The sequence below is a fragment of the Lissotriton helveticus genome, chromosome 11 (assembly GCF_964261635.1).
Source record: "Lissotriton helveticus chromosome 11, aLisHel1.1, whole genome shotgun sequence".
NCBI classification, from domain to species: Eukaryota; Metazoa; Chordata; class Amphibia; order Caudata; family Salamandridae; genus Lissotriton; species Lissotriton helveticus.
Genome location: NC_136072.1, coordinates 783,874,786 through 783,896,990, shown reverse-complemented (window position 1 = coordinate 783,896,990; position 22,205 = coordinate 783,874,786). Strand labels below are relative to the sequence as shown.

The 22,205-nt window shown below is 44.0% G+C and overlaps 1 protein-coding gene across 1 annotated transcript in view; it reads left to right on the top strand.

Annotated features, from left to right (window-relative positions):
• The window catches only part of LOC144791914 (actin, gamma-enteric smooth muscle-like), a 37,411-nt gene that overhangs the window by 3,112 nt on the left and 12,094 nt on the right, over nt 1–22,205 (top strand). Inside the window, exons 2-8 of the mRNA XM_078666722.1 lie at nt 7,373–7,532; nt 11,931–12,059; nt 13,530–13,640; nt 15,358–15,442; nt 15,616–15,777; nt 17,367–17,558; nt 18,104–18,285. Coding sequence (XP_078522848.1) covers nt 7,407–7,532; nt 11,931–12,059; nt 13,530–13,640; nt 15,358–15,442; nt 15,616–15,777; nt 17,367–17,558; nt 18,104–18,285 — 987 coding nt within the window. The 5' untranslated portion in view covers nt 7,373–7,406. The remainder of the gene's footprint in view (nt 1–7,372; nt 7,533–11,930; nt 12,060–13,529; nt 13,641–15,357; nt 15,443–15,615; nt 15,778–17,366; nt 17,559–18,103; nt 18,286–22,205) is intronic.

The following is a 22,205-nucleotide window of genomic DNA, read 5'->3' as shown; positions in this document are numbered from 1 at the left end:
AAAGTGAGAGACTGCAGAGGAGTGACTGAGACTCTCCGAAGACCCCTACCCCTTCGACATACCATAGCGAACTTTAATTCCCTCTCCTATTTTCATAATTGAAACATTTTCATTTATAATCACAGAGAACAAAATGTGTGTTACTCATTTATTTGATACTGCTAACAATCATTGGCAAAGCAATAGGTGTGGTTTGTGGTATGCGCATGCCTGTTGTGCTACATGTCTGATGTAACAACAGAAAACTCAGAGAGACAACCCAATACTGTTCTGGTGGCACACTATGTAAAGCATGGGATTTTGGTTTATAAGTTTTAATCCTTCTTTACATAGGCCATGACTCTTGGATAGGATACCTTGTTTCCCTTTTTTAGTCACACCCCTTTTAAAGACCCCGCTCCACCTTTTTCATCCTATTTAAAGCCCCCTTTTCACCAGGGCTTTTACGCTTTTAATGAGGCAGAACCCGTGCATTTTCTGACATTACTCACACTTTTTAGAAAGGATCTTATTCTTAAAGTGGCAGTTTCCACACTTTTGTGCAAAGCACTTATACTTTGAATGATGTGGTAACCAATGTTTTTGGATAGTACCATCACTTTTAAGTAGGCTAACATAATTTTAAAAGCACAGTACCCGATTTTTCAGCAGGGCTGGTATTCCTCTGCACTGCTGCAGCTAGACTTGGAGTAGTGCCAGCATTCCACAACGAAATATCTGTACTTTTAATGGTAATGTGGAAATACGTCTCAGTAGGGCTAATACACTTTTAAAGGGACAACACCAGTATTTCTCAACAGGGTTGCTGTACTTTTAATGACTGCAACAACGCTTCTGCAGTCTTGTTTCTTGTAATATATTACCTCCTAGTGGGGTTGCTACACATTTAATGGACAAGTAGAGCTGGGACTGTGCCAGCATATATCAGCAGGGCCGCTGTACTTTTATTGGTGAAGTGCAGGAATGTCAGAACTGAGCAGCTATAGCCTAAATAGACCTGGAGTGTTTCTGATGGCACAGAGTGCGGATGTATACAGAATCACAGCTTTTCCAGAGGGGAGTAACATCTGCATTTATTTCCCTTGCTTCGGAATCTCAAGGTCATGACACTTTCATGTCACCATTTAACTATTTCCATGTTACTGGTAGGATGTATTCCGCTCTTACCTACAACCATATAAGACTCCACCTCTAACAATACACAGGGGAATACATAAAATAAAGGCCTGCTGGAAAAGTTCAACCTTTTTAGATCTGGCTTGATGGTGGAACTGACTGCAAGATCAATTGATACAAATTCCTTAACAAATGCATAGTGTGGGCTTTGGCTCCACCCCACAGGCATATTACCCTCTCACCTTGTATTATTTCCTATACGGTATAGCATTACACCTCCTGTGGCATGCTTGCATTCCAATTCATAAGGGACTATTTTACAACTCAAAATACATTCTTTGTCTCACAGATGCATTGTATAAAAATGAAATCGTGTTTTGTATTTTTCCAGTGCAGCATTCTTTAGGGAAAAAAACATTTTAGGCATGATTCAAAATGCAAGCCAGCCCTACTGACTTTGCCAGAGCTTGTTTAAGAGGTATTTATTTAGGGCCTATCTAACCTCAGAGCGTGGTGCTCCCCCTTGACCAAGAAAAGAGGATATATGCCTATACATTCTGGCTACAGATTCACCAACAGACCTTTACAAAATTGAAGGGTGCGAGTGGTGGGTAATACATTACAGATGGGAGTAATGGGGACGTGGGTGAGCACTGCAAACAAAGAGGGAATAGACACTGTGCAGGCCAACATTTATTCAGGTGTCTGTCCCGAAAGTACCACTTTTCTGGTACTCTACCATTAATGGAATTGCACTAGTGCGGAGAAGTGCTAGTCCCCTCCCTTTCTATTTTAAGAAGTGCAGGTACTCAGTACTGGACAGTACCTACCCATTTAAAGTACTGATGCCGTGCGATTTAGGAGAAATGGGTGGGTGGAGGTAGATGTCACCTGATAAGAGCAGAGTCCAGAAGTCTTTCTTGTGGGTCAGGAGAATGGGCTCAGTCAGCAGGTGGGGAGTTCATTCCAAAGAGTGGGAAAAAAGGATAAGGAAGCCGGTCTTCTTGTCTTTTGATGTCTTTAGTGTCTCCCTTTTTGTAAATGCATTTTTGAATTCTATTTGATTTTCAAAACTTTTGTTTGGGAGTAATGGAAACTAGCCTGTGTCAATCTATTTTTATTCACTTTTCTCCAATTTCATGGTGCATTTTAGTGCCAGTTTTTAATGCCTCCTTTGGGCAGTCTAATAAGTTTTTGATGGTGTGGGGGGGGAGAGTGTATTGACAGATGAGAGGTTTATTTACAAATGCCCTGATTTGCCGATGCTGCACCTGCCCCTGCAGATATTGATTAGAAATCAATGTGATGCCTATCACAGGAGGCATTGACTGGTTACGTCACGGCCAGTGGCGGTATTATATTTGTGGCAGAATTGATTAGAGCTGTTCCCCTGTGTGTTGCAAGGGTGTGTTGTTTGGTAGCACTATTTTCTATCTTGAAGTAAGGAATAGCTGATTACCATTGTCTGAAATGTAAATCTAGAAATGAAGATCTCAATTCAAAATGAGAAGGTGGGGCTGTCACTGAATACGGGAGAACCTCTGTCCAGTTGCCTGGGGGTGAAAGTTTTTACTTAGTCTTCTGAAGAAATTGTGAGAATGTCCAGGTAACCCCACCCTATGATATCTGTCAGTGTTGAATGCTTCTCGTCTACACACAGACCTTACAACATATTGAATTATAAATGGGTAATAGTGAATTATGGATATGATTTTCACAGAGGGGTTCTGAGTGACATCAAATGGACAACAGTGAAGCTTGAGTTGTCTATGAGGTCACTGAGAACCCAAAAGTGAAAAACAGGCCCTTAATTCACTTTTTCTTACCCATCTATGTTTCACGTTATGTACAGCCCCAAAATCAGATACTCATCTGCAGAATAATATGCAAACTTCACAGCCCCCACCCTCTCATATCTCTCAGTGCTGGAGGCGTGTGGTGGCACACAGCCCTTACAACATATAGAATTATAGATGAGTAACAGTGAATTCCGGGGATGTTTTTCACTTGGGGTTTCTGAATGACAATAAATAGACAACAGGAGTGAAGCACAAGTTGTCCATGCTGTCACTCAGAACCCTGACGTGAAAAACATCCCTGTAATTCACTTTTTACCCATCTATAATTTTATGTTATGTATGGTCCCCAAAATCACCTTCCCCTGATTTTAACAGCTATGCAGAGGCAGAGGAGTAATGGTAAGCAATGCATAATATGGCCTCTCCTTCCTTACCCATATGTGAAAAAATATTCCTTACCTGTCGTCCTCAATCAACCCCCACCACTTCCCCTGCCTTCTTCTCCTCTCCTTCAGCTGTGCTTTATGCTTTCAGTCAAAACAGACAAGCAGTGCAGCAGTGGCAGACTCTGAGTCCTGTCAGCCAGGCATAGAAGGCCTCTGTGTTGCAGCTTTCTTATCACCTATGGCTACATCATAGCAGTGAATTACCAGATTTAGACTCTGATGTAGTCAATAGAGACTTCCCATGGAAGGCATGCATAACATTTCAGAACACCGTGCTCACTCTACAGATTTATTTATGGCCATTCCCCCATCAAACCCGGAAAGAGTCGTCTGTTATCCATTACAGACTCACAGGTGCTTGAGACTTCCTCCACAAATATGTTCTCAGTTCATCCAGAGAATCTCAAAAGATTTGGTGAAAGAACATCCCTGTGCAAGGCTCTGTTCTCTGGCACTCACTACCTCAAGACTCAAATAGAATTTCCTAAGACTCAGAAAAAAAAAGGTGAAAACTCATATTTTCTCGCTGAGCCTAAAGTTAGTTGAATCTGAATTAGACAACAAGCCTGTCCTCCTCCGCTCTTCTTTGGACAAGTGCCTAAGACAGTTCCACTCACTGGGTATATGTGAGGCTTTCCATCTGGCCTAACATTGCAAAGGGTACTACCAGTATTTAATTTGAGCCAGTGGTTTTCAGGTGCTCTGCACCAGCAGTTTATTGTCAACACCAGTGCTTATGACAGTGTGCCATGTGGTGGCGCTGTCTGGCTAATTTACAGGTGAGCACAACAAAAATGGTACATTATTTCAGTGTACATTAAAAAATGGCTAATACCTGTCGTCTATGCAATTCTTACAGCTTTGGGGGCCTGGAATAGTCTGCATTGTCACACTTGTAGGAGTGTAATGCTTTGTAGTTGTGTAGGTACTGTCATTGGCAATGCTGGCAGGGGCAATAGGTAGTGCAAGTTACATAGGCTCCTGAGGACCCAGGGACTATATATTTTTTTTATTTTTTTTTACAAATTAAGCACTCACATAGCATGACATCATCAATGACGAGTTCTCACACAGCAACTATGGACTATATTCGGTGACTTCCTTCTGACATACAGATCATGGGTTATGCTAACGGCTTGTATCTTGTGATCCATTTCTACCCAGTGCTCGGAGACTGCAGTTACAGAAGGTGCACCATCTTGTGAAACCCCAAAGTTTGAGAGAACTGGCTCCCAGTGGTGGCAACATGGCACGCCATAGCAGACAGAGCTATGGGCAGTTTGCTGAAAGAAATAGTTGCCATTTTTATTGATTTATTGTTTCACTATAGTGATCATAGGGAAAAGGCACCCATGTGACTATTTTTTAAGAGAGATCCTGATAGACATGTAAGCTATTAAAACACCTAACAGAGAGAAAGGAGACAGCAAGGGGGTTTTAGGGTTATGTGACGGTACTCTGTTAATCCTGAGTGTGTGAGACATGTCTTGCACGACTGAGAGGGCTCTTCACCTACTCTCAGTATGTGACGGTACTCTGTTAATCCTCAGTGTGTGAGAGGGAGTATGCACTGGTGCAGAACATTTCTTGCACGACTGAGCGGAGAGGGTTTTTCACCTACCCTCAGTATGTGACAGTACTCTGTTAATCCTCAGTGTGTGAGAGACATGTCTTGCACGGCTGAGTGGGCTCTTCACCTACCCTCAGTTTGTGACAGTACTCTGTTAATCCTCAGTGTGTGAGAGACATGTCTTGCACGGCTGAGTGGGCTCTTCACCTACCCTCAGTTTGTGACAGTACTCTGTTAATCCTCAGTGTGTGAGAGACATGTCTTGCACGGCTGCGTGGGCTCTTCACCTACCCTCAGTATGTGATGGTACTCTGTTAATCCTCAGTGTGTGAGAGGGAGTATGCACTGGTGCAGGGCATGTCTTGCACGATTGAGTGGGCTCTTCACCTACCCTCAGTATGTGACGGTACTCTGTTAATCCTGAGTGTGTGAGAGACATGTCTTGCACAACTGAGTGGGCTCTTAACCTACCCTCAGTATGTGATGGTACTCTGTTAATCCTCAGTGTGTGAGAGGGAGTATGCACTGGTGCAGGGCATGTCTTGCACGATTGAGTGGGCTCTTCACCTACCCTCAGTATGTGACGGTACTCTGTTAATCCTCAGTGTGTGAGAGGGAGTATGCACTGGTGCAGAGCATGTCTTGCACGACTGAGTGGGCTCTTCACCTACCCTCAGTATGTGACGGTACTCTGTTAATCCTCAGTGTGTGAGAGGGAGTATGCACTGGTGCAGAACATTTCTTGCATGACTGAGTGGGCTCCTTACCTACCCTCAGTATGTGACGTACTCTGTTAATCCGGAGTGTGTGAGAGACATGTCTTGCACGACTGAGTGGGCTCTTCACCTACCCTCAGTATGTGACGGTACTCTGTTAATCCTCAGTGTGTGAGTGGGAGAGTGCACTGGTGCAGAGCATGTCTTGCACGACTGAGTGGGCTCTTCACCTACCCTCAGTATGTGATGGTACTCTGTTAATCCTCAGTGTGTGAGAGGGACTATGCACTGGTGCAGAGCATGTCTTGCATGACTGAGTGGAGTGGGCTCTTCACCTACCCTCAGTATGTGACGGTACTCTGTTAATCCTCAGTGTGTGAGAGGGACTATGCACTGGTGCAGAGCATGTCTTGCACGACTGAGTGGGCTCTTCACCTATCCTCAGTATGCAATGAAATGCACACGGGTGCATAACATCTGCTACACTAGTGAGTGCTCGCCGCATATTGTGTATTGAGAGGGATTGTGCACGGGGCAGAGCATGCCTTGCACTAGTGAAAGTGTGCTTTACTCATCACTGTGTGAGGTGAGATGGGATGTTCATAGGTGTAGAGCACGTGCTGCACTAGTGATTTAGTTGAAGCCGATTCATTCAGGCACACACGTAGGTGTTGTAGATGTTCGATGAACACAGGAGGGAGTACTTGGAAATACTGTGACAGTGCACAATGGTACTGTGAATATCGTGGCTAGTTGTGTGGGTCAGTGATTGGGGAGTAACAATACTGCCTCTCTATAATCAGCCGATGGTTGTGTTATGGATGCTGCTGTATATTGTTTCTTGACTGTTTATTATTCATAGTAGTATGTGTGTGCATTATACAGCTCAAGCTGCAAACTTTGGGGCATATTTACAAAGAAAGTGACGAAGAGTGTCGTTAATCCAAGAAGGCTAATGACACGCTCCGTCACTGTAGAAACGCAGGGATGCACCATATTTACAAGAATATGGTGCAGCACTGCATTTCCCCCTGCGCTGGCGCTAAATTTAGTTGCCTAGCGCCAAAGCAGGCACCTTTGCACCATAGTGCAAGGGTGCCTTCGGTGAGAGGAATATTGTTTATGTGCAGGAAGGTGTCCTTTCTTTCACATAAACAATCTTGAAATGCCGTTTTGTAACTTCTATTTGTGCTGCTTAATGGAGCACACATAGAAGTTGTAAAATGTCATTTCTTTAATGATTGTTTATGTGCAGGAAGGGACACATTCCTATAGATTAACAAGCATTGGTGTTTGGCTGTTTCTGTGTGTTCTGCACAACGCAGCACACATGGAAACAGCAAAAACGACGAGCAATAAAGCATTTCTCCTCATTTCACCTGTTTAAGACCAGGTTTTCCCTGGTGTAAGTGGCTCAATGCTGCCTTGTAAATAAGGTGAAACCCCCATTGCCACCATGACGTCTGCAAAAGTAACGTTGTGGTGGTGATAGAGGCTTGTAAATATGCCCCTATGGGTTATTGTGTTACCCATGGTAAGCACTGGCTGGTGGTTGTGTATTGCTTGTGGTAATGTGACTGTCTGGCAAGTAACCGCCACTGGCGGCTGTGGTAATGTAGCTCTCTAATCATTTGAGGTGAAGCGCTGTCCTTACCGCACACGGGGGGGGGGTGGCGACTTCTAGCCCATCTCAAGGTGTCTAACATTTCCCCTCTTCATCCGCAGGTCCTCTTGAATCCCCTCAGCTCTCAGATCCACCATGTGTGACGAGGAGACCACCGCCTTGGTGTGCGACAATGGCTCCGGCCTTTGCAAGTCGGGCTTCGCAGGGGACGATGCACCCCGGGCCGTGTTCCCCTCCATTGTAGGCCGCCCTCGACACCAGGTACATGATCTTCTGTGATATCCTACTGTGTTCTCTCTAGAGGTGGACTAGCCAGCGAATCCCTAGATACTCGAGCCAAGAAGTCTGATGTGGCTCTAAGAGCCAATGCACGAGCCGAGCCTTGCCATTACCGCATTCAGCATATAAATGAAAGAGAAGACATCATATGATAAAAACTCTTCGAAACTGAACAAGTGTATTCTTATAGCACTTGGAAGTGTTCCCTTTAATACATTACATTATATCACTACATTGAACAAGTGCATTTATTAGAACTGAAAGCTTATAAACATGAACTTAGAAACAGTAATAACCTCCCAACCCAGACAGGAGATGCCAATGCACGTCAGTTGTCATTGACCTGTATCCATACCCTATATTGTTATACAGGACCTAACATTATATATGGGATAAAGTACCCCCTGTTATACATTATGTGGCTATTGCACGTCACTGAGGATAGCCGTGATTCTTCATGGAACTCCGAGGTGACTTGCAATATACTTAAAATGTAGAGAAGTGAGTATTTCTTCATTGTATTACATGGCTACACTATCACCCTTTCCACAAAATACTTAAATCCTTGGTAGCAAAATTATCATAGTGTTGCATTCCCATTGCATCACACATGGTGTTGCATGGGCAACACAATCCTAAAGTCAGATTTACCAAGCAACGCAGGTCGTTACCTGGTGCTACTCTGCCATGGGAAGGTGTTCCATGGGTGGAGCGTGGGTGTTCCCACGAACCCACCCTTGGTTTTTAGCCCATTACCAGATTTACCATTCTGCAGCACACTTAGAAAGAAAAAGCCCAAGAGGATTGTTTTTGTGCCCCAAAGTGTCCCTTCCTGCACAAAATCAATTCTCCCTGCAACACAGGCACCCGTGCACCATGAAGCAAAGGGGCCTGCACTGGTGCTAGGCAGAAGATTGTGCGCCAGAGCAGGAATGCACCATATATTGGTAAATATGGCTCATTCTTGTCTTCTCCCTTTCAGGCAGCACAGCAAGTTGTCTTGCTGTGTTGCAGGAAGGATTGAAAATGTGTGGGCCGTGATTTTTTGCCCTTTCATGTGAAAGAGGTAGTATGGTTGTAGACATGGAGATTAAAAACATAACTAGTGTGAAGTTAAATACATCAAAAGGCAGTTAACAATTTCTTGCAAAAAGATAGTAATATTAGGTTACCATAAGTTACATCAAAAAAGTTCTGAGACTCAGAATGTGTTGAAAAAGGCACGGAGATTCAATTTTCCTTGTAATGACCTTTAGTAGCAAATAATAAACCTGTTTCCATAAATATCTCCTTTCTGCTAATCACTGTTTTAGAAAAATCAATCACAAGAATGTAAAGACAGTTCTCGATGTCATTGCTTATATAACAGTTATAATTATTCTATATGACCAGCCTCTCACCTTTGCTGCTGGTTTCTCTACGGGGGCATTGTAAATTCACAACTCAACTGTAATAATGTATTACAGTTGTGCAGCCACGTCATTTCATTGTTACAGCAATGTCATAAGTTACCTGTAATAAGGAAATTAGATCCCAACAAAAGGATAGGGGCCTTTTCGTAACAAAGGGTAGAGCACCGATAAGAGTAAAAAAGCAACGCCCCCTATGGGCAACTTAACAGTTCAACTATCACGCATTCAGTTTTTCGGTTTAAATCTTTATTCGATCTATGTACAGACAGATCATAAAAGCACAAATTCATCAATTATATCACATTAAAACTCATTAAGTAAAAAACCATGAATCATTTTTAAAACCTTATTAAACTTTTTTAATTTGTTATTAAAACCAAAATCGTCGCATTCAAACCAAGGATCAACCAATATCACCAAAATAAAAATACAAATATAATTATGTATATATATATGTACACAGTACCAGCTAATTTTTTCTATAGAACATTTTATATGTATTAATTAAAATCACAATGCATTAAAAAATCATTATTTGTACAAACATATTCAACTTTTAAAAAGGAGCATACAAATCATTCAATACACAAATAAATTAGGTTTTTATGTGTTTTTATGAATAGATGTACTCATAGGTAAATCTACACTGGCGCCTAACTTTACGCTTTTTTGCTATTCACCATTATAGGGTGCAAAGGTATCCCTGGATATTTACTACAAAATGAAGTTTTTAAGTAAAACATCCAAACTTAAGCATATGGAATACAGGTCACTATACTTAGTACTCCTGTTTCCTATTTCCCTGATTCAACAAGGAGATTTCAGGAGAGGATGAACAGTTCAGGCCATCACATGCCTTCATAAAACAAAGGTCTTGGAGTTATCAACTAGGACAACATTGAAGAGACTCCCTCCTACAGTAAAATGAATGACGTCAACAATCTATGTCCAAGCGGAAGGCTGCAGGCTGCCTTCTGGCCCTCAGCCATTGCTTTAAATGGAAATATAGAAGTGCGGGTACTCACTAACCTCGGTACATGGTTGCTCTTGGGAAGTGCATGTACTCCCCGTGTCAAATTTACGAAGTGTAGGTGCTCTATACCAGGCACTACCTGCCGATTTAAAGCAGTGCCCTCACCCAATGCCATACCTGAATGGCTGCCCAGCCATTGCAATGTTCGTATCCTCCAGTGCTGCAGCCCTGGCGTCTGTCTATTCAGGCCAGGACCTCAACCAATAACGTACTGTCACCACCTTTAGGAATGAATGGGGATACATTCTCAAATTGCGATTTTCTTGGAGAAAATTGCAATTTGAGAATCGTAATTCCAAGGGTGCCAGGGTGTCCAAAGGACACCTGTTGCACCCCTGGAATGTGCCTGTCAGTACATGTGGCCCAAATGCATGCCCTCAGGGCATGTCTGTGCGCCACATGGCACTTTGAATAAAAAAAAAAAAAAAAGATTTTGACAGGAAATCACAAAATACCATCTACTTGGAGTAGGTGGTATTTTGCGATTCCTTAAGCCAAAATCGCAATTTAAAAGGCACCCCTACATAACATTTAAGGAATCGCAAAATTGCGATTTCTTAAATGCTTGAGCAAAATAAGGAAGCGCAATTTTTGCGATTCCTTATTTTGCTATGTGGCACCTACATACCAAAACGCCGTTTGCGAATCGCAAACGCCTCCCTACGTATGCCCCTTGTACCGCTTCTGCGATGGGATCCGTGCTACAACAGATATCAGCATGGTTCTGCTCTAAACCAGCCACCAGAAACGGCATTACGAAGTAATAATGTGCGCACATTTATACCTGCCACACAGCTGATTCAATATGTGATCCTCGAATCAGTGGCATATGGCACAGCCTAATGGAATGTGAGCTTCGAACACCTCGCTCTTATTTTAAATTCATCATTAGCCACTAGGTGGCAGTGGAGCAACAGTGTCTGCATGAGGCCTTACTCAATGCCTTCCGGGCTTTATTTACAGTTATGTGCTGTGATTGACAACTGTTTAGCCACTGCATTGGTGGGCGCCCGCTGACTCTTGGGGGCTCTATTTACAAGAAAATAGTGCAGTGCGGTGCAGCAAGCAATTTTTCTGCACCGTGCTGTGTAATTTTCTGAGTGCGGGAATGAGCCCTATTTACAACAATACAGTGCATCAGTGTACTCACCCCTGCACAAGCGCAAAAAAGCAGCCTAGTGCCAGCGCAGGCACCCTTGCATCATGGTGCAAGAGTGCCTGCATTGCAGGGATCATTGTTGTTGTGCAGGAAGGTGCACCTTCCTGGACAAACCAATCATCAATGGCGTTTTGCTCCTTTTACAGAAAGAGCAAAAAAACGAGGCAAAATAGAAGTATTTCCCCTTGTTGTGCCACTCCTTCTCCTCCCCTGGGGAGGCGTGAGTTTTGGGCGCTGCCTCAGATTTACTAATCCTTGTAAATCTGGAGTAGTGTCAAAAGCAATGGGTGCTGCGTGGGAACGCCCACAGCAACACCTATTGCTCGCCCCTTTGCTGCAGAAAACTGCATCGAGGTTGACCATATTTACAAGGTGGTGTTAAGCCATGCAAAGTGGCTTAGCGCTGCCTTGTAAATATAGAGCAGGGCACAGCACCACCGGAGCATCGCAAAAAGTGATGTTCCGGTGATTCAAAGTCCTTGTAAATATGACCCTCGGTCTTCAGCCAATGCTATGATGTGATAGGCCACTGGGTCCTGTTACTTCAATCCCTAGGCCAGAACTCCTTTGCTCGATTTATGAATTATTCATTTTCTTCATCCACTTTTAATGTTAAGATGTATTTGTATGGAGCAAACGTTCCACTAAGTTATTTTAATGTCTCACAGACTCTATGATTGAGTTTCCGGGTGCAGGACCCTACAGACCGGAAGCGGTAGGTGGGCCTTGCTGTCAAGCAGGTGTGGTGGTAACGGGCCTCTTGTTCCATTTCACAGGGAGTCATGGTGGGCATGGGGCAGAAGGACAGCTACGTGGGAGACGAAGCCCAGAGCAAGAGGGGTATCCTCACTCTCAAGTACCCCATCGAGCATGGCATCATCACCAACTGGGACGACATGGAGAAGGTAAGGAGGCGCTCCTGGACTGTGCTTCAGACACGGGTGGAAAGCTGTCATGGTCGAATGGCATGAGCCTTGGGTGGACGAGGAGAGGACTGTGAAGCCCCCCCTACGCTGATGTACCATGAGGTGTGGGTGGATGCAAAGGCCCCCCACTGAGCCCAATCAATGAGATGTTGATGGATGTTAAGACCACCCACAGCCTGATAACATCAGGTGTGGGTGGGTGTTATAATGCCCCAAGTTGCAGATGGATATAAAAACCCAATCCTACTAGCCCGATGCTGTGAGTTGTGAGGAGATATACAGACCCCACCACTGATCCCGATTCCGCGATTTGTGGGTAGATGTATAGACCCCACTACTGATCCCGATGCCATGATCTGTGGGTAGATGTATAGACCCCTCTACTGATCCCGATGCCACAAGCTTGGGGTGTTGAGAATATATCTTCTCGGACCCCCAATTTTAAGCCCCCCTCCCAATCATCCAGGGTGCCCCTATTTATCCAAAGAGCAATGCATATCTATGAAACACAGAAGACTAAAGGTCACTTCTTCACATTCTGCAGGAGGCCCCATCACTTTGTTATGCCACTGTGGTAGATTGTATAGACTGCTACATAGTTTCAATACCATGACATGAGCCAGTATGAGAATGACAGTATAGACTCATACTTGGGTTAAATACATGGTTTGAGCATCATGAGATGTGAGCAGGTACAGGAATGTCCTATACCATCCTTATGGCTTGTGGTTAATATTTTCTGAGTGTGTATGTGTGTGTGTTGATGAAAGTTATTATTGCCATCAAATACAGTATTTTTATTGCAGCTGTGAACATCATTAAAACTCTTAATAGGGTTAGATTCCTTGAACTTAGATATTTTAGCTTGAACCATGTTGTGAAGACCACCTTTGGGGTTAGACATGAATGAATACTCTACACAAATGCATGCACCATTACATAGCTCTATGGTTCCATGCTGTAAGGCAGGGGTGGCACGCTGAAATTTGAAAGAGAAGTGTGAAGGATCACATGGGCTGGATGCCATTGAGTAGCAATGGGCTCAAGGATCCAGTCAGAAGCCAAGGTCTGATTGAGCCTGGATTGTAAAATCACCAATCAACGAGGACCTGAGGCCTCGAAATCTAACTACGATTGTATGGCAAATTAGATGTACCCTCCTGCCCCCAGGTTGCCCATGACACCCCCTGTTCGACTGAAAGTTGCTCTGTGCAGAACACGGGCAGTGTCACTATGGGCCAGGTGCTCAGGGCAGTAAGGGTTATCAAAGTCTGTCCTTTTTAGGGAATACTGCTCTCCCCACTTTTTATTTTCAGAGCACTATATGTTTGAGCTGTCCTACATTAAATGTTGGACTCCAAGTCAGCCCATAAATGATTCATGATTCTGTGAGACTTGCTGTTATCTAACCCCAGGAGTTAAGATTCTGCTCATGTTTCCTTGCTTTAGATCTGGCACCATTCCTTCTACAATGAACTACGAGTGGCCCCCGAGGAGCACCCCACGCTGCTCACAGAGGCTCCCCTGAACCCAAAGGCGAACCGGGAGAAAATGACTCAGGTGAGTAAATAGCAAGAGGGGTAATGTTGAAACTGTGGGGTACAGCAGCCCTACTCGACAAGTCAGCATGGTCCCACTATGGGGCTTTCTCTGAACATCCTGGGTTTGTGGAGAGTTATCCAGCAGGGCGTGATCTCAACCTGCATGTGCATCAAATTGAGCTAGTCCACTGCTTTTCCAGCAATGTTCCACATCCAGAAGTGGACTCAGTGTTGCCCAAAGTGAATAATGTTTTAAAGAATGAAAGGATGTTAGTTTATGTCCTGAACAGAATTGACACCACACAAAGCACTTCTGGGGTCATGCTCGCTGGTCTGCTGGAAATCAGTTTCTCCAGGATGCATGGTAGAGAATGCCCGGCTTAGATTATTCGGCGCCACCATCAACTATCTTCAATCGCATATCTGAGCTTTATGTCCTCTGTTCAGCGTTTTGGTGCTTTTTCAGTTAGGTTCACAAATCACAAATAGAAGCACATACACAATATACAAAAATAGATTTTCTCTGGTCTCCCTGCGGGGATGTAAGGTGAAAACCTTCAACTCCACAAGGATATTGATACAAACCATGAATAGGTTGTTGCGTCCCTCTTTTCTCTTCTCTCTCTCTCTTGCTAGTTTTTAAACCAAGTTTATTCAGTGGTTTCACTGATATACTGTGCATAGGCCCTCATTACGAATAATCAATGATTTGGTGCAAGGATACCAGAGGACCGGACTTTCTGATTACAGCCTTATTCTCTCAACAATCTCCTGCAATTACAAGTTTTGCCCCAAAAATTGGGAATAACTAGACTGACCCAATAATAACGGGTTATTTTCCATGCATGTTTTCCCGATTGCTCGCAGAAGCCTACTGACTGACATTTTCTACTTGCTGAGAGCAGGGGGTCAGGACAGGGTTCATTCTGTCCCGGGCGAGCATTGTCTGCTCCCCCATGCTGCTACATGGCTCAGGCAGGGGTCAAACTGAGTTACTGCCCCCAGCCCCTGCAGAAAGAGAGGTCTGGTATCCCGGGCCTGGAATGAGCAGGTCTAGAGATGACAGACCGTATCATGCCAGGCCCAGACACACTCGGAGCTGCAAGGGGCGAAATGTCACCCTAGAGTGACATTCTGGCTCATAACATGGGCCATAGAAGGAGTAAGAATCCAACCTTAACAGTAGCCGGCCTCGGCAGAGCTGTGAATTTGTTTTACAATTCGTGATGAAATCATATCCACTGACCACAGTATCTTTTCCAGAAAGTCTCCTTTATTAAAAGATTAGCAGGGCAGTGTAGCTTCCCTTAGCTATCGGCACTAGTTAAAAAATAATTCACACTGCTTCCTTCTGCTAATGATTTGGTTAACTGTTTCTGGAAAGCTGTACATTTGAACAAAGTAAATACAGAAAACGGTTTGATAAAAGCATTTTTAGAATCGAAAACATTAAGCGGCGCACAAAATTACCAAATGGCAAACGTTTGTAATTGCTTTTCTTTGTGTTTTGTCCTATTCTTAACGACTAAAAACATTGGCTGATTTACCGTTTAAATTTATTTTGGGGGAAATAAAAGTTAAATTCTGCAACTAGAAAGAATACGTGAAAAGCTTATTGCTCCTTTGTAGACCGCACACCTCTTCAGTGGCACAATGAGACAAGATCATGGCAATCGAAGGTGTCTATACTTTTGAAGTCTCATCAATGACGTCATTTGTCTCAATTTAATTTGTAGATAATGTTTGAAACCTTCAACGTTCCTGCCATGTATGTTGCAATCCAAGCCGTGCTGTCCCTCTACGCTTCTGGCCGCACTACTGGTGAGTCAAGACATAGTAACTATGTTTATAACCAACACTTTCCAGTGGATCAGAAGATTAAGAAAAGGAAAACAGACTGTAGTTGGGATCCATTGACCCATTGACATGTATCCAGCACATATGAACAGCACCCACTATGCACAAGTTTACTCACGCCATTCTCTCCTATGCAGGTATTGTGCTAGACTCTGGCGATGGAGTTACGCACAATGTGCCCATCTACGAAGGATATGCCCTCCCACATGCCATTATGCGCCTTGACCTTGCAGGTCGTGACCTTACAGACTACTTGATGAAGATCCTCACGGAGAGGGGCTACTCCTTTGTCACTACAGGTAGGAAATGAGATGTCAATGGGTAGCCACTTAGATCACAACCCACACATAGACCTACCATAGACTGTTAGATTAACATGCTAATACTTAGCTAGGATCTTGAGATCAATACCCCAAGCTGCCATACATATTAAGATAAGCCGGTCAGGCATGGCAGGACAGATGCCACATCTAAACCCCCTGCAGATGAAACAAGAAATAGGAGGAAGGGAGAGGGCAAGCAAGATGATGGGCAGCTGGAGGGGAGCGGAAAAAAACCTCTCACTTTGAAGTCTGAGAAAGAAAACAGGCGCTCGGAGCAACTGAAGACACAAGCGCTCATGTTAAGTGCTCAAAACAAACAAAAAAAGTAGTTCATAAAACAGGTGCTAAAATGGCGAGCAGTGGAATTATATAGTTCTTGGTCCCGGCTCTTGGGAAGGGCTAAACACAAGCAGAGGAATGACATGGAGAAATGTGGAGAAAGAATATAAGAGCGACAATGGACCTAGCAAATGGAAAGCCGAGGGGTTGAACCAACAAAGTAAATACCACATGTCTCTTCTTGACAGCGCATGCCCTGTCTGCAGGCGAAACCTAAAATTCACCACCCTCAGGCACAATAAAGCTGGATGGGTCGCGAAAGACAAGTCATTCTAAAAATTGGGTCAGGTTTTAAAACGTTTGGGAACCACTGCCCTACTGTATCTTAGGCACATCTCTCTTCGTCACCACAGCGTGATATGTTAATATTGTATGGCTAGGCTTGTAAAAGAAATTTCACCCTACTCCTGTTGTAGGTGTTGCCTCCTTCCCACGTTCCATTACAATTGAAAATCATTTTCTGAGTCACTTCTCCAAGAAGTTGGCTCGGCCTCTTCCACACCCTTCCCACACTGCCCTATTAATGAGACCTGAATCGTAGAAGGAGAATAGTTTCTCCTTTACATAACCCCTTATGTTGCAGATTCACTGGCATTCTGGGAAAAATATTTTTGTGAATTTGTCTCCGCTTTGTGCATGATTTGCGAAGGAACTGTGCACTCTGTCTCCCCTTGCTTGTAAATGAGGGTAAGGGTCATTGTGTACAACTTGTTAGAAATGCTTAATGGAATTAAAAACTAGCCTTTCATGATCTTTCACAGCCTTCTTAGCATTTTGGGAATGTTTCAGAGATGGATTTACAAGAAAATTGTTGGCCTTTGCTGTTGTCACCTTATGTTTGTTGTGAAAGAAAGGAGATATGCTGTGACGTTTTCTAGTCTGTGTAGTGTTATATCTGATGAGCATGGCAGTAATCCTGTTTCTATGGTCTGACTTTAAAATTACAGTGTGGCCATACAGGTTTTAGTCCTATGTTCCATGGCTGTGAGTTGGGATCTAACATAAGCTGCCTCTGGACTGAACGAGTAACATCTAGCTGCTGTTGGGGCAATAGTCCTTGTATCTGAGCTGCCGATCCTGTGTGCTCACTACATCTGCTTCTGCCGTAACTGTCGCTAAATGTACCTAGCTGCTTCCCGTCGTCATAACCTCACGCTTACAGAGTAAGTGTACCATGCAGTGCACCCTTTGCATACTCACCAGTGATTGTCCTCTCTTCCTGGTAGCTGAGCGAGAAATTGTACGTGACATCAAGGAGAAGTTATGCTATGTGGCCCTGGACTTTGAGAACGAAATGACAACAGCAGCCGCATCATCGACCCTGGAGAAGAGCTATGAGCTTCCTGATGGTCAGGTGATCACAATTGGGAATGAGCGCTTCCGCTGCCCTGAGACGGTCTTCCAGCCCTCCTTTATTGGTGAGTGCTGGGGCATAGACCTGCTGATAAAGGTATATCCCACTGTATTGCTTATGTTGTCCTGCATGACAAAAAACATGACCTCAACCACACACCAGCATCACACAGTATATGTAATTAAGAATGAGAAGTTAAGAATTGTAAATATATTTCTTACCTTAACAATGTAGAGCGATGCAAATTAGTGGATTCAATATTTTAGGCAGAGAGAAAATATGCTTATATATCGCAAAAGGTGGATTTTTAAAAGGATCATTTATCGCACGGCTTCCAGCTATCCATCCAAGATTAATATACACCATTTTGGACCTTTTGTTGAAAAATGCTAACAGTCTGATAAAACAGGGCTCAATTCAGTGCTCTGTTGTGTGGCGGTTCCTAAAATACTTTTTAAATAATCAATTAGGCTTTGGAAGATTTATTTTGTCCAGCTGAAACTGCACTCAAATTTTCCCAAAAATATCCTTCAAATCTGTTTTTTTTCTATTGTAAAGTCAAATCTGTTGCAACAGACTAATTTCCTCTTTCTGTCCTATCCTCCACAGGCATGGAGTCTGCTGGCATTCACGAGACTACGTATAATTCCATCATGAAGTGCGACATTGATATCAGGAAGGATTTGTACGCCAACAATGTCCTGTCCGGAGGGTCCACCATGTACCCAGGCATCGCCGACAGAATGCAGAAGGAAATCACCGCCCTGGCTCCCAGCACCATGAAAATAAAGGTATGGGGAGGATAGGATGAGGAACATAAAACCTTTCCATGCTAGGTCATGTTACGTGTATTAAAAGTTACCATTTTCAGATGACCTTGCAACACTGATTGCTAAACTTTGCAGTTTATATTTACCCCTGCTGTCTACCTACAGTCATTCCTTGGCCTGCCATGTGACTGCATGTCACAGGGGCACCAATTAATCAGTCCTTTACCTTCCTTTAGCAATGTATTATTGTCAATTGTGGTAATTCGATTGAAAGCTACAAATTCTACAACTACCAGAAGTGGATTTATTTTGGAAGCAAAAGTGCAAGGCCAGGAACAAATAGCCTGATTTACAAAGGTAAATTTACACTGTGTACATTTACTTGCGTATAAACCTATACTGTACTTAGATGAAAGTCTACACACCTTTTTTGTTATTCCTTTTTTTCATGGTGTAGAATTTTACTTAGGTGCAGATTTACACGTCTCCACCCCCTCGAGTCAGCGGGTGGAAACACCTAAGATAGTATTTACGAGTGAAGTTGCTGCTAGTAACTTTTCACACATTGGCGAAGGTCTCTATCTGACAGAGGTCTTCAAACTGGGGGCCTAAACTGACCACAGGTAATGGCTCGGATGGCCATAATGCAGTAAACTGTTGTTTTACTAGTGGAAATAAACAGTGCAGGGAGCACCTCCAAGGTGGAACATAATAACATCCTTTGTCGCTCATGGTCTAGCTTGGGAGAAGGTGTCAGAGGTGGGGCTGTCCAAATAACCTTCAAAGTCCCTACTCCCATGTCTGATAAAGGATCACTCTGTCTATACTTTTACATTTTAGGGAGACCAAGCTTGCCCTAGCATGTTGGCAATCATGTATTTATTTGCATTTTCTAAAGTGATAACTGCAATGTTTCAGCTATTACATAGGTTTAGAGTTGCTAGTAGAGAAAAGGTCCTGGTTCCAGGTGGGCTAGTTGGCCCCCATGGACCCCCAGTATGCAAGTGGAATTGGTTCCCCTCTGCAAACGCGCCAGGGGGCTGTGTTGCAGAGAGGTGTAAAAATGGGCGTGGCCTCATTACACCTCTCTGCAATGCAGTCCCCTGGCGCATACTGGAGGTTCCTGGTGGGCTAGTTGGCCCCCATTGACCCCCAGTATGCAAGGGTAATTAGTTCCCCCTCTGCAAACGCGCCGGGGGGGGGTGAGTTTGTGTGTGAGTAACTCTATAGATGAGTGTCGGTGTGTAATAAGATGCATAGGTGTATGAGTACATATAATGAGTGAGTACATGTATGAGTGCCTATATAGAACTATTAGTGAATGGCTGGATGTGTATGTAGATTTTGGAATTACTGAATAGGTTGTTCTAACTGGAATTGGTACCTCCATTTTTTTGAAAATTTTTGTTTCTATTTTTGAATGTGTGTATCAAGGGTTATATTACGCTGAGAGGTCTGCCACTCTTTCACAAGGATGATGTCATCAGTGATGTCATGAGTGATGTCATGAGTGATGTCATGAGTGATGTCATGAGTGATGTCACTGACCATGTCATGAGTGATGTAATATGTGACGTCATCAGCAGTGCATTGCGGGCACGCGAGTTATAGTTAGCTGAATTAACTATAACGGGGGAATTTGAATGGTTTTGTATGAGTGAAATGTCCTGCTAACTATAACATGTGTGAAACCAATATATATATATATATATATATATATATATATATATATATATATATATATATATCCAAAAAAAGCAGGTTAGCCCCAAAGTTGAAGTTAAACCACAAGAAGTTTAATCGGCATTTCAAAATTTGCATCCATTTCACAGCTTGCCAGCAGAGAAACACACAACTGCAGTCTTCGAAGATTAATGTCAGCCTGACGCGTTTCAGGATTTCCTCATCCTTTCATCAGAGGCAAAGTTCAGAGGATGTTAGCAGACAGTTTTAAACAGCGCACATTTGTAGATATTTTAAACACCTGCCTCAGTGGGCGTGTCCTTTCGCAAGGCCTTCTGGTCATTGCAGTGCGCCACATCTTCCCCTCGTGGGGCTGCCTCTAATACCTTCAATTTCGAACTGAAATAATGTTCCAAGTGGAGAGAAGTACCACACCAGGTGCACTCCGCCTTGCTTTGTAGCTGTGGAATTTATGCCTCAGACAGCACCATCCTGCGTATGGCACTGCCCTCTTCATTCCTGGCTGCAAGCAAAATGATGAGCCTGCAAGGACCCGCTTCCAGGCGGTGGGCTTAACCTCCCGGCTGGGCATCAGCCGTAAATACTTCCAAAAAAAGCAGGTTAGCCCCAAAGTTGAAGTTAAACCACAAGAAGTTTAATCGGCATTTCAAAATTTGCATCCATTTCACAGCTTGCCAGCAGAGAAACACACAACTGCAGTCTTCGAAGATTAATGTCAGCCTGACGCGTTTCAGGATTTCCTCATCCTTTCATCAGAGGCAAAGTTCAGAGGATGTTAGCAGACAGTTTTAAACAGCGCACATTTGTAGATATTTTAAACACCTGCCTCAGTGGGCGTGTCCTTTCGCAAGGCCTTCTGGTCATTGCAGTGCGCCACATCTTCCCCTCGTGGGGCTGCCTCTAATACCTTCAATTTCGAACTGAAATAATGTTCCAAGTGGAGAGAAGTACCACACCAGGTGCACTCCGCCTTGCTTTGTAGCTGTGGAATTTATGCCTCAGACAGCACCATCCTGCGTATGGCACTGCCCTCTTCATTCCTGGCTGCAAGCAAAATGATGAGCCTGCAAGGACCCGCTTCCAGGCGGTGGGCTTAACCTCCCGGCTGGGCATCAGCCGTAAATACTTCCAAAAAAAGCAGGTTAGCCCCAAAGTTGAAGTTAAACCACAAGAAGTTTAATCGGCATTTCAAAATTTGCATCCATTTCACAGCTTGCCAGCAGAGAAACACACAACTGCAGTCTTCGAAGATTAATGTCAGCCTGACGCGTTTCAGGATTTCCTCATCCTTTCATCAGAGGCAAAGTTCAGAGGATGTTAGCAGACAGTTTTAAACAGCGCACATTTGTAGATATTTTAAACACCTGCCTCAGTGGGCGTGTCCTTTCGCAAGGCCTTCTGGTCATTGCAGTGCGCCACATCTTCCCCTCGTGGGGCTGCCTCTAATACCTTCAATTTCGAACTGAAATAATGTTCCAAGTGGAGAGAAGTACCACACCAGGTGCACTCCGCCTTGCTTTGTAGCTGTGGAATTTATGCCTCAGACAGCACCATCCTGCGTATGGCACTGCCCTCTTCATTCCTGGCTGCAAGCAAAATGATGAGCCTGCAAGGACCCGCTTCCAGGCGGTGGGCTTAACCTCCCGGCTGGGCATCAGCCGTAAATACTTCCAAAAAAAGCAGGTTAGCCCCAAAGTTGAAGTTAAACCACAAGAAGTTTAATCGGCATTTCAAAATTTGCATCCATTTCACAGCTTGCCAGCAGAGAAACACACAACTGCAGTCTTCGAAGATTAATGTCAGCCTGACGCGTTTCAGGATTTCCTCATCCTTTCATCAGAGGCAAAGTTCAGAGGATGTTAGGACAGTTTTAAACAGCGCACATTTGTAGATATTTTAAACACCTGCCTCAGTGGGCGTGTCCTTTCGCAAGGCCTTCTGGTCATTGCAGTGCGCCACATCTTCCCCTCGTGGGGCTGCCTCTAATACCTTCAATTTCGAACTGAAATAATGTTCCAAGTGGAGAGAAGTACCACACCAGGTGCACTCCGCCTTGCTTTGTAGCTGTGGAATTTATGCCTCAGACAGCACCATCCTGCGTATGGCACTGCCCTCTTCATTCCTGGCTGCAAGCAAAATGATGAGCCTGCAAGGACCCGCTTCCAGGCGGTGGGCTTAACCTCCCGGCTGGGCATCAGCCGTAAATACTTCCAAAAAAAGCAGGTTAGCCCCAAAGT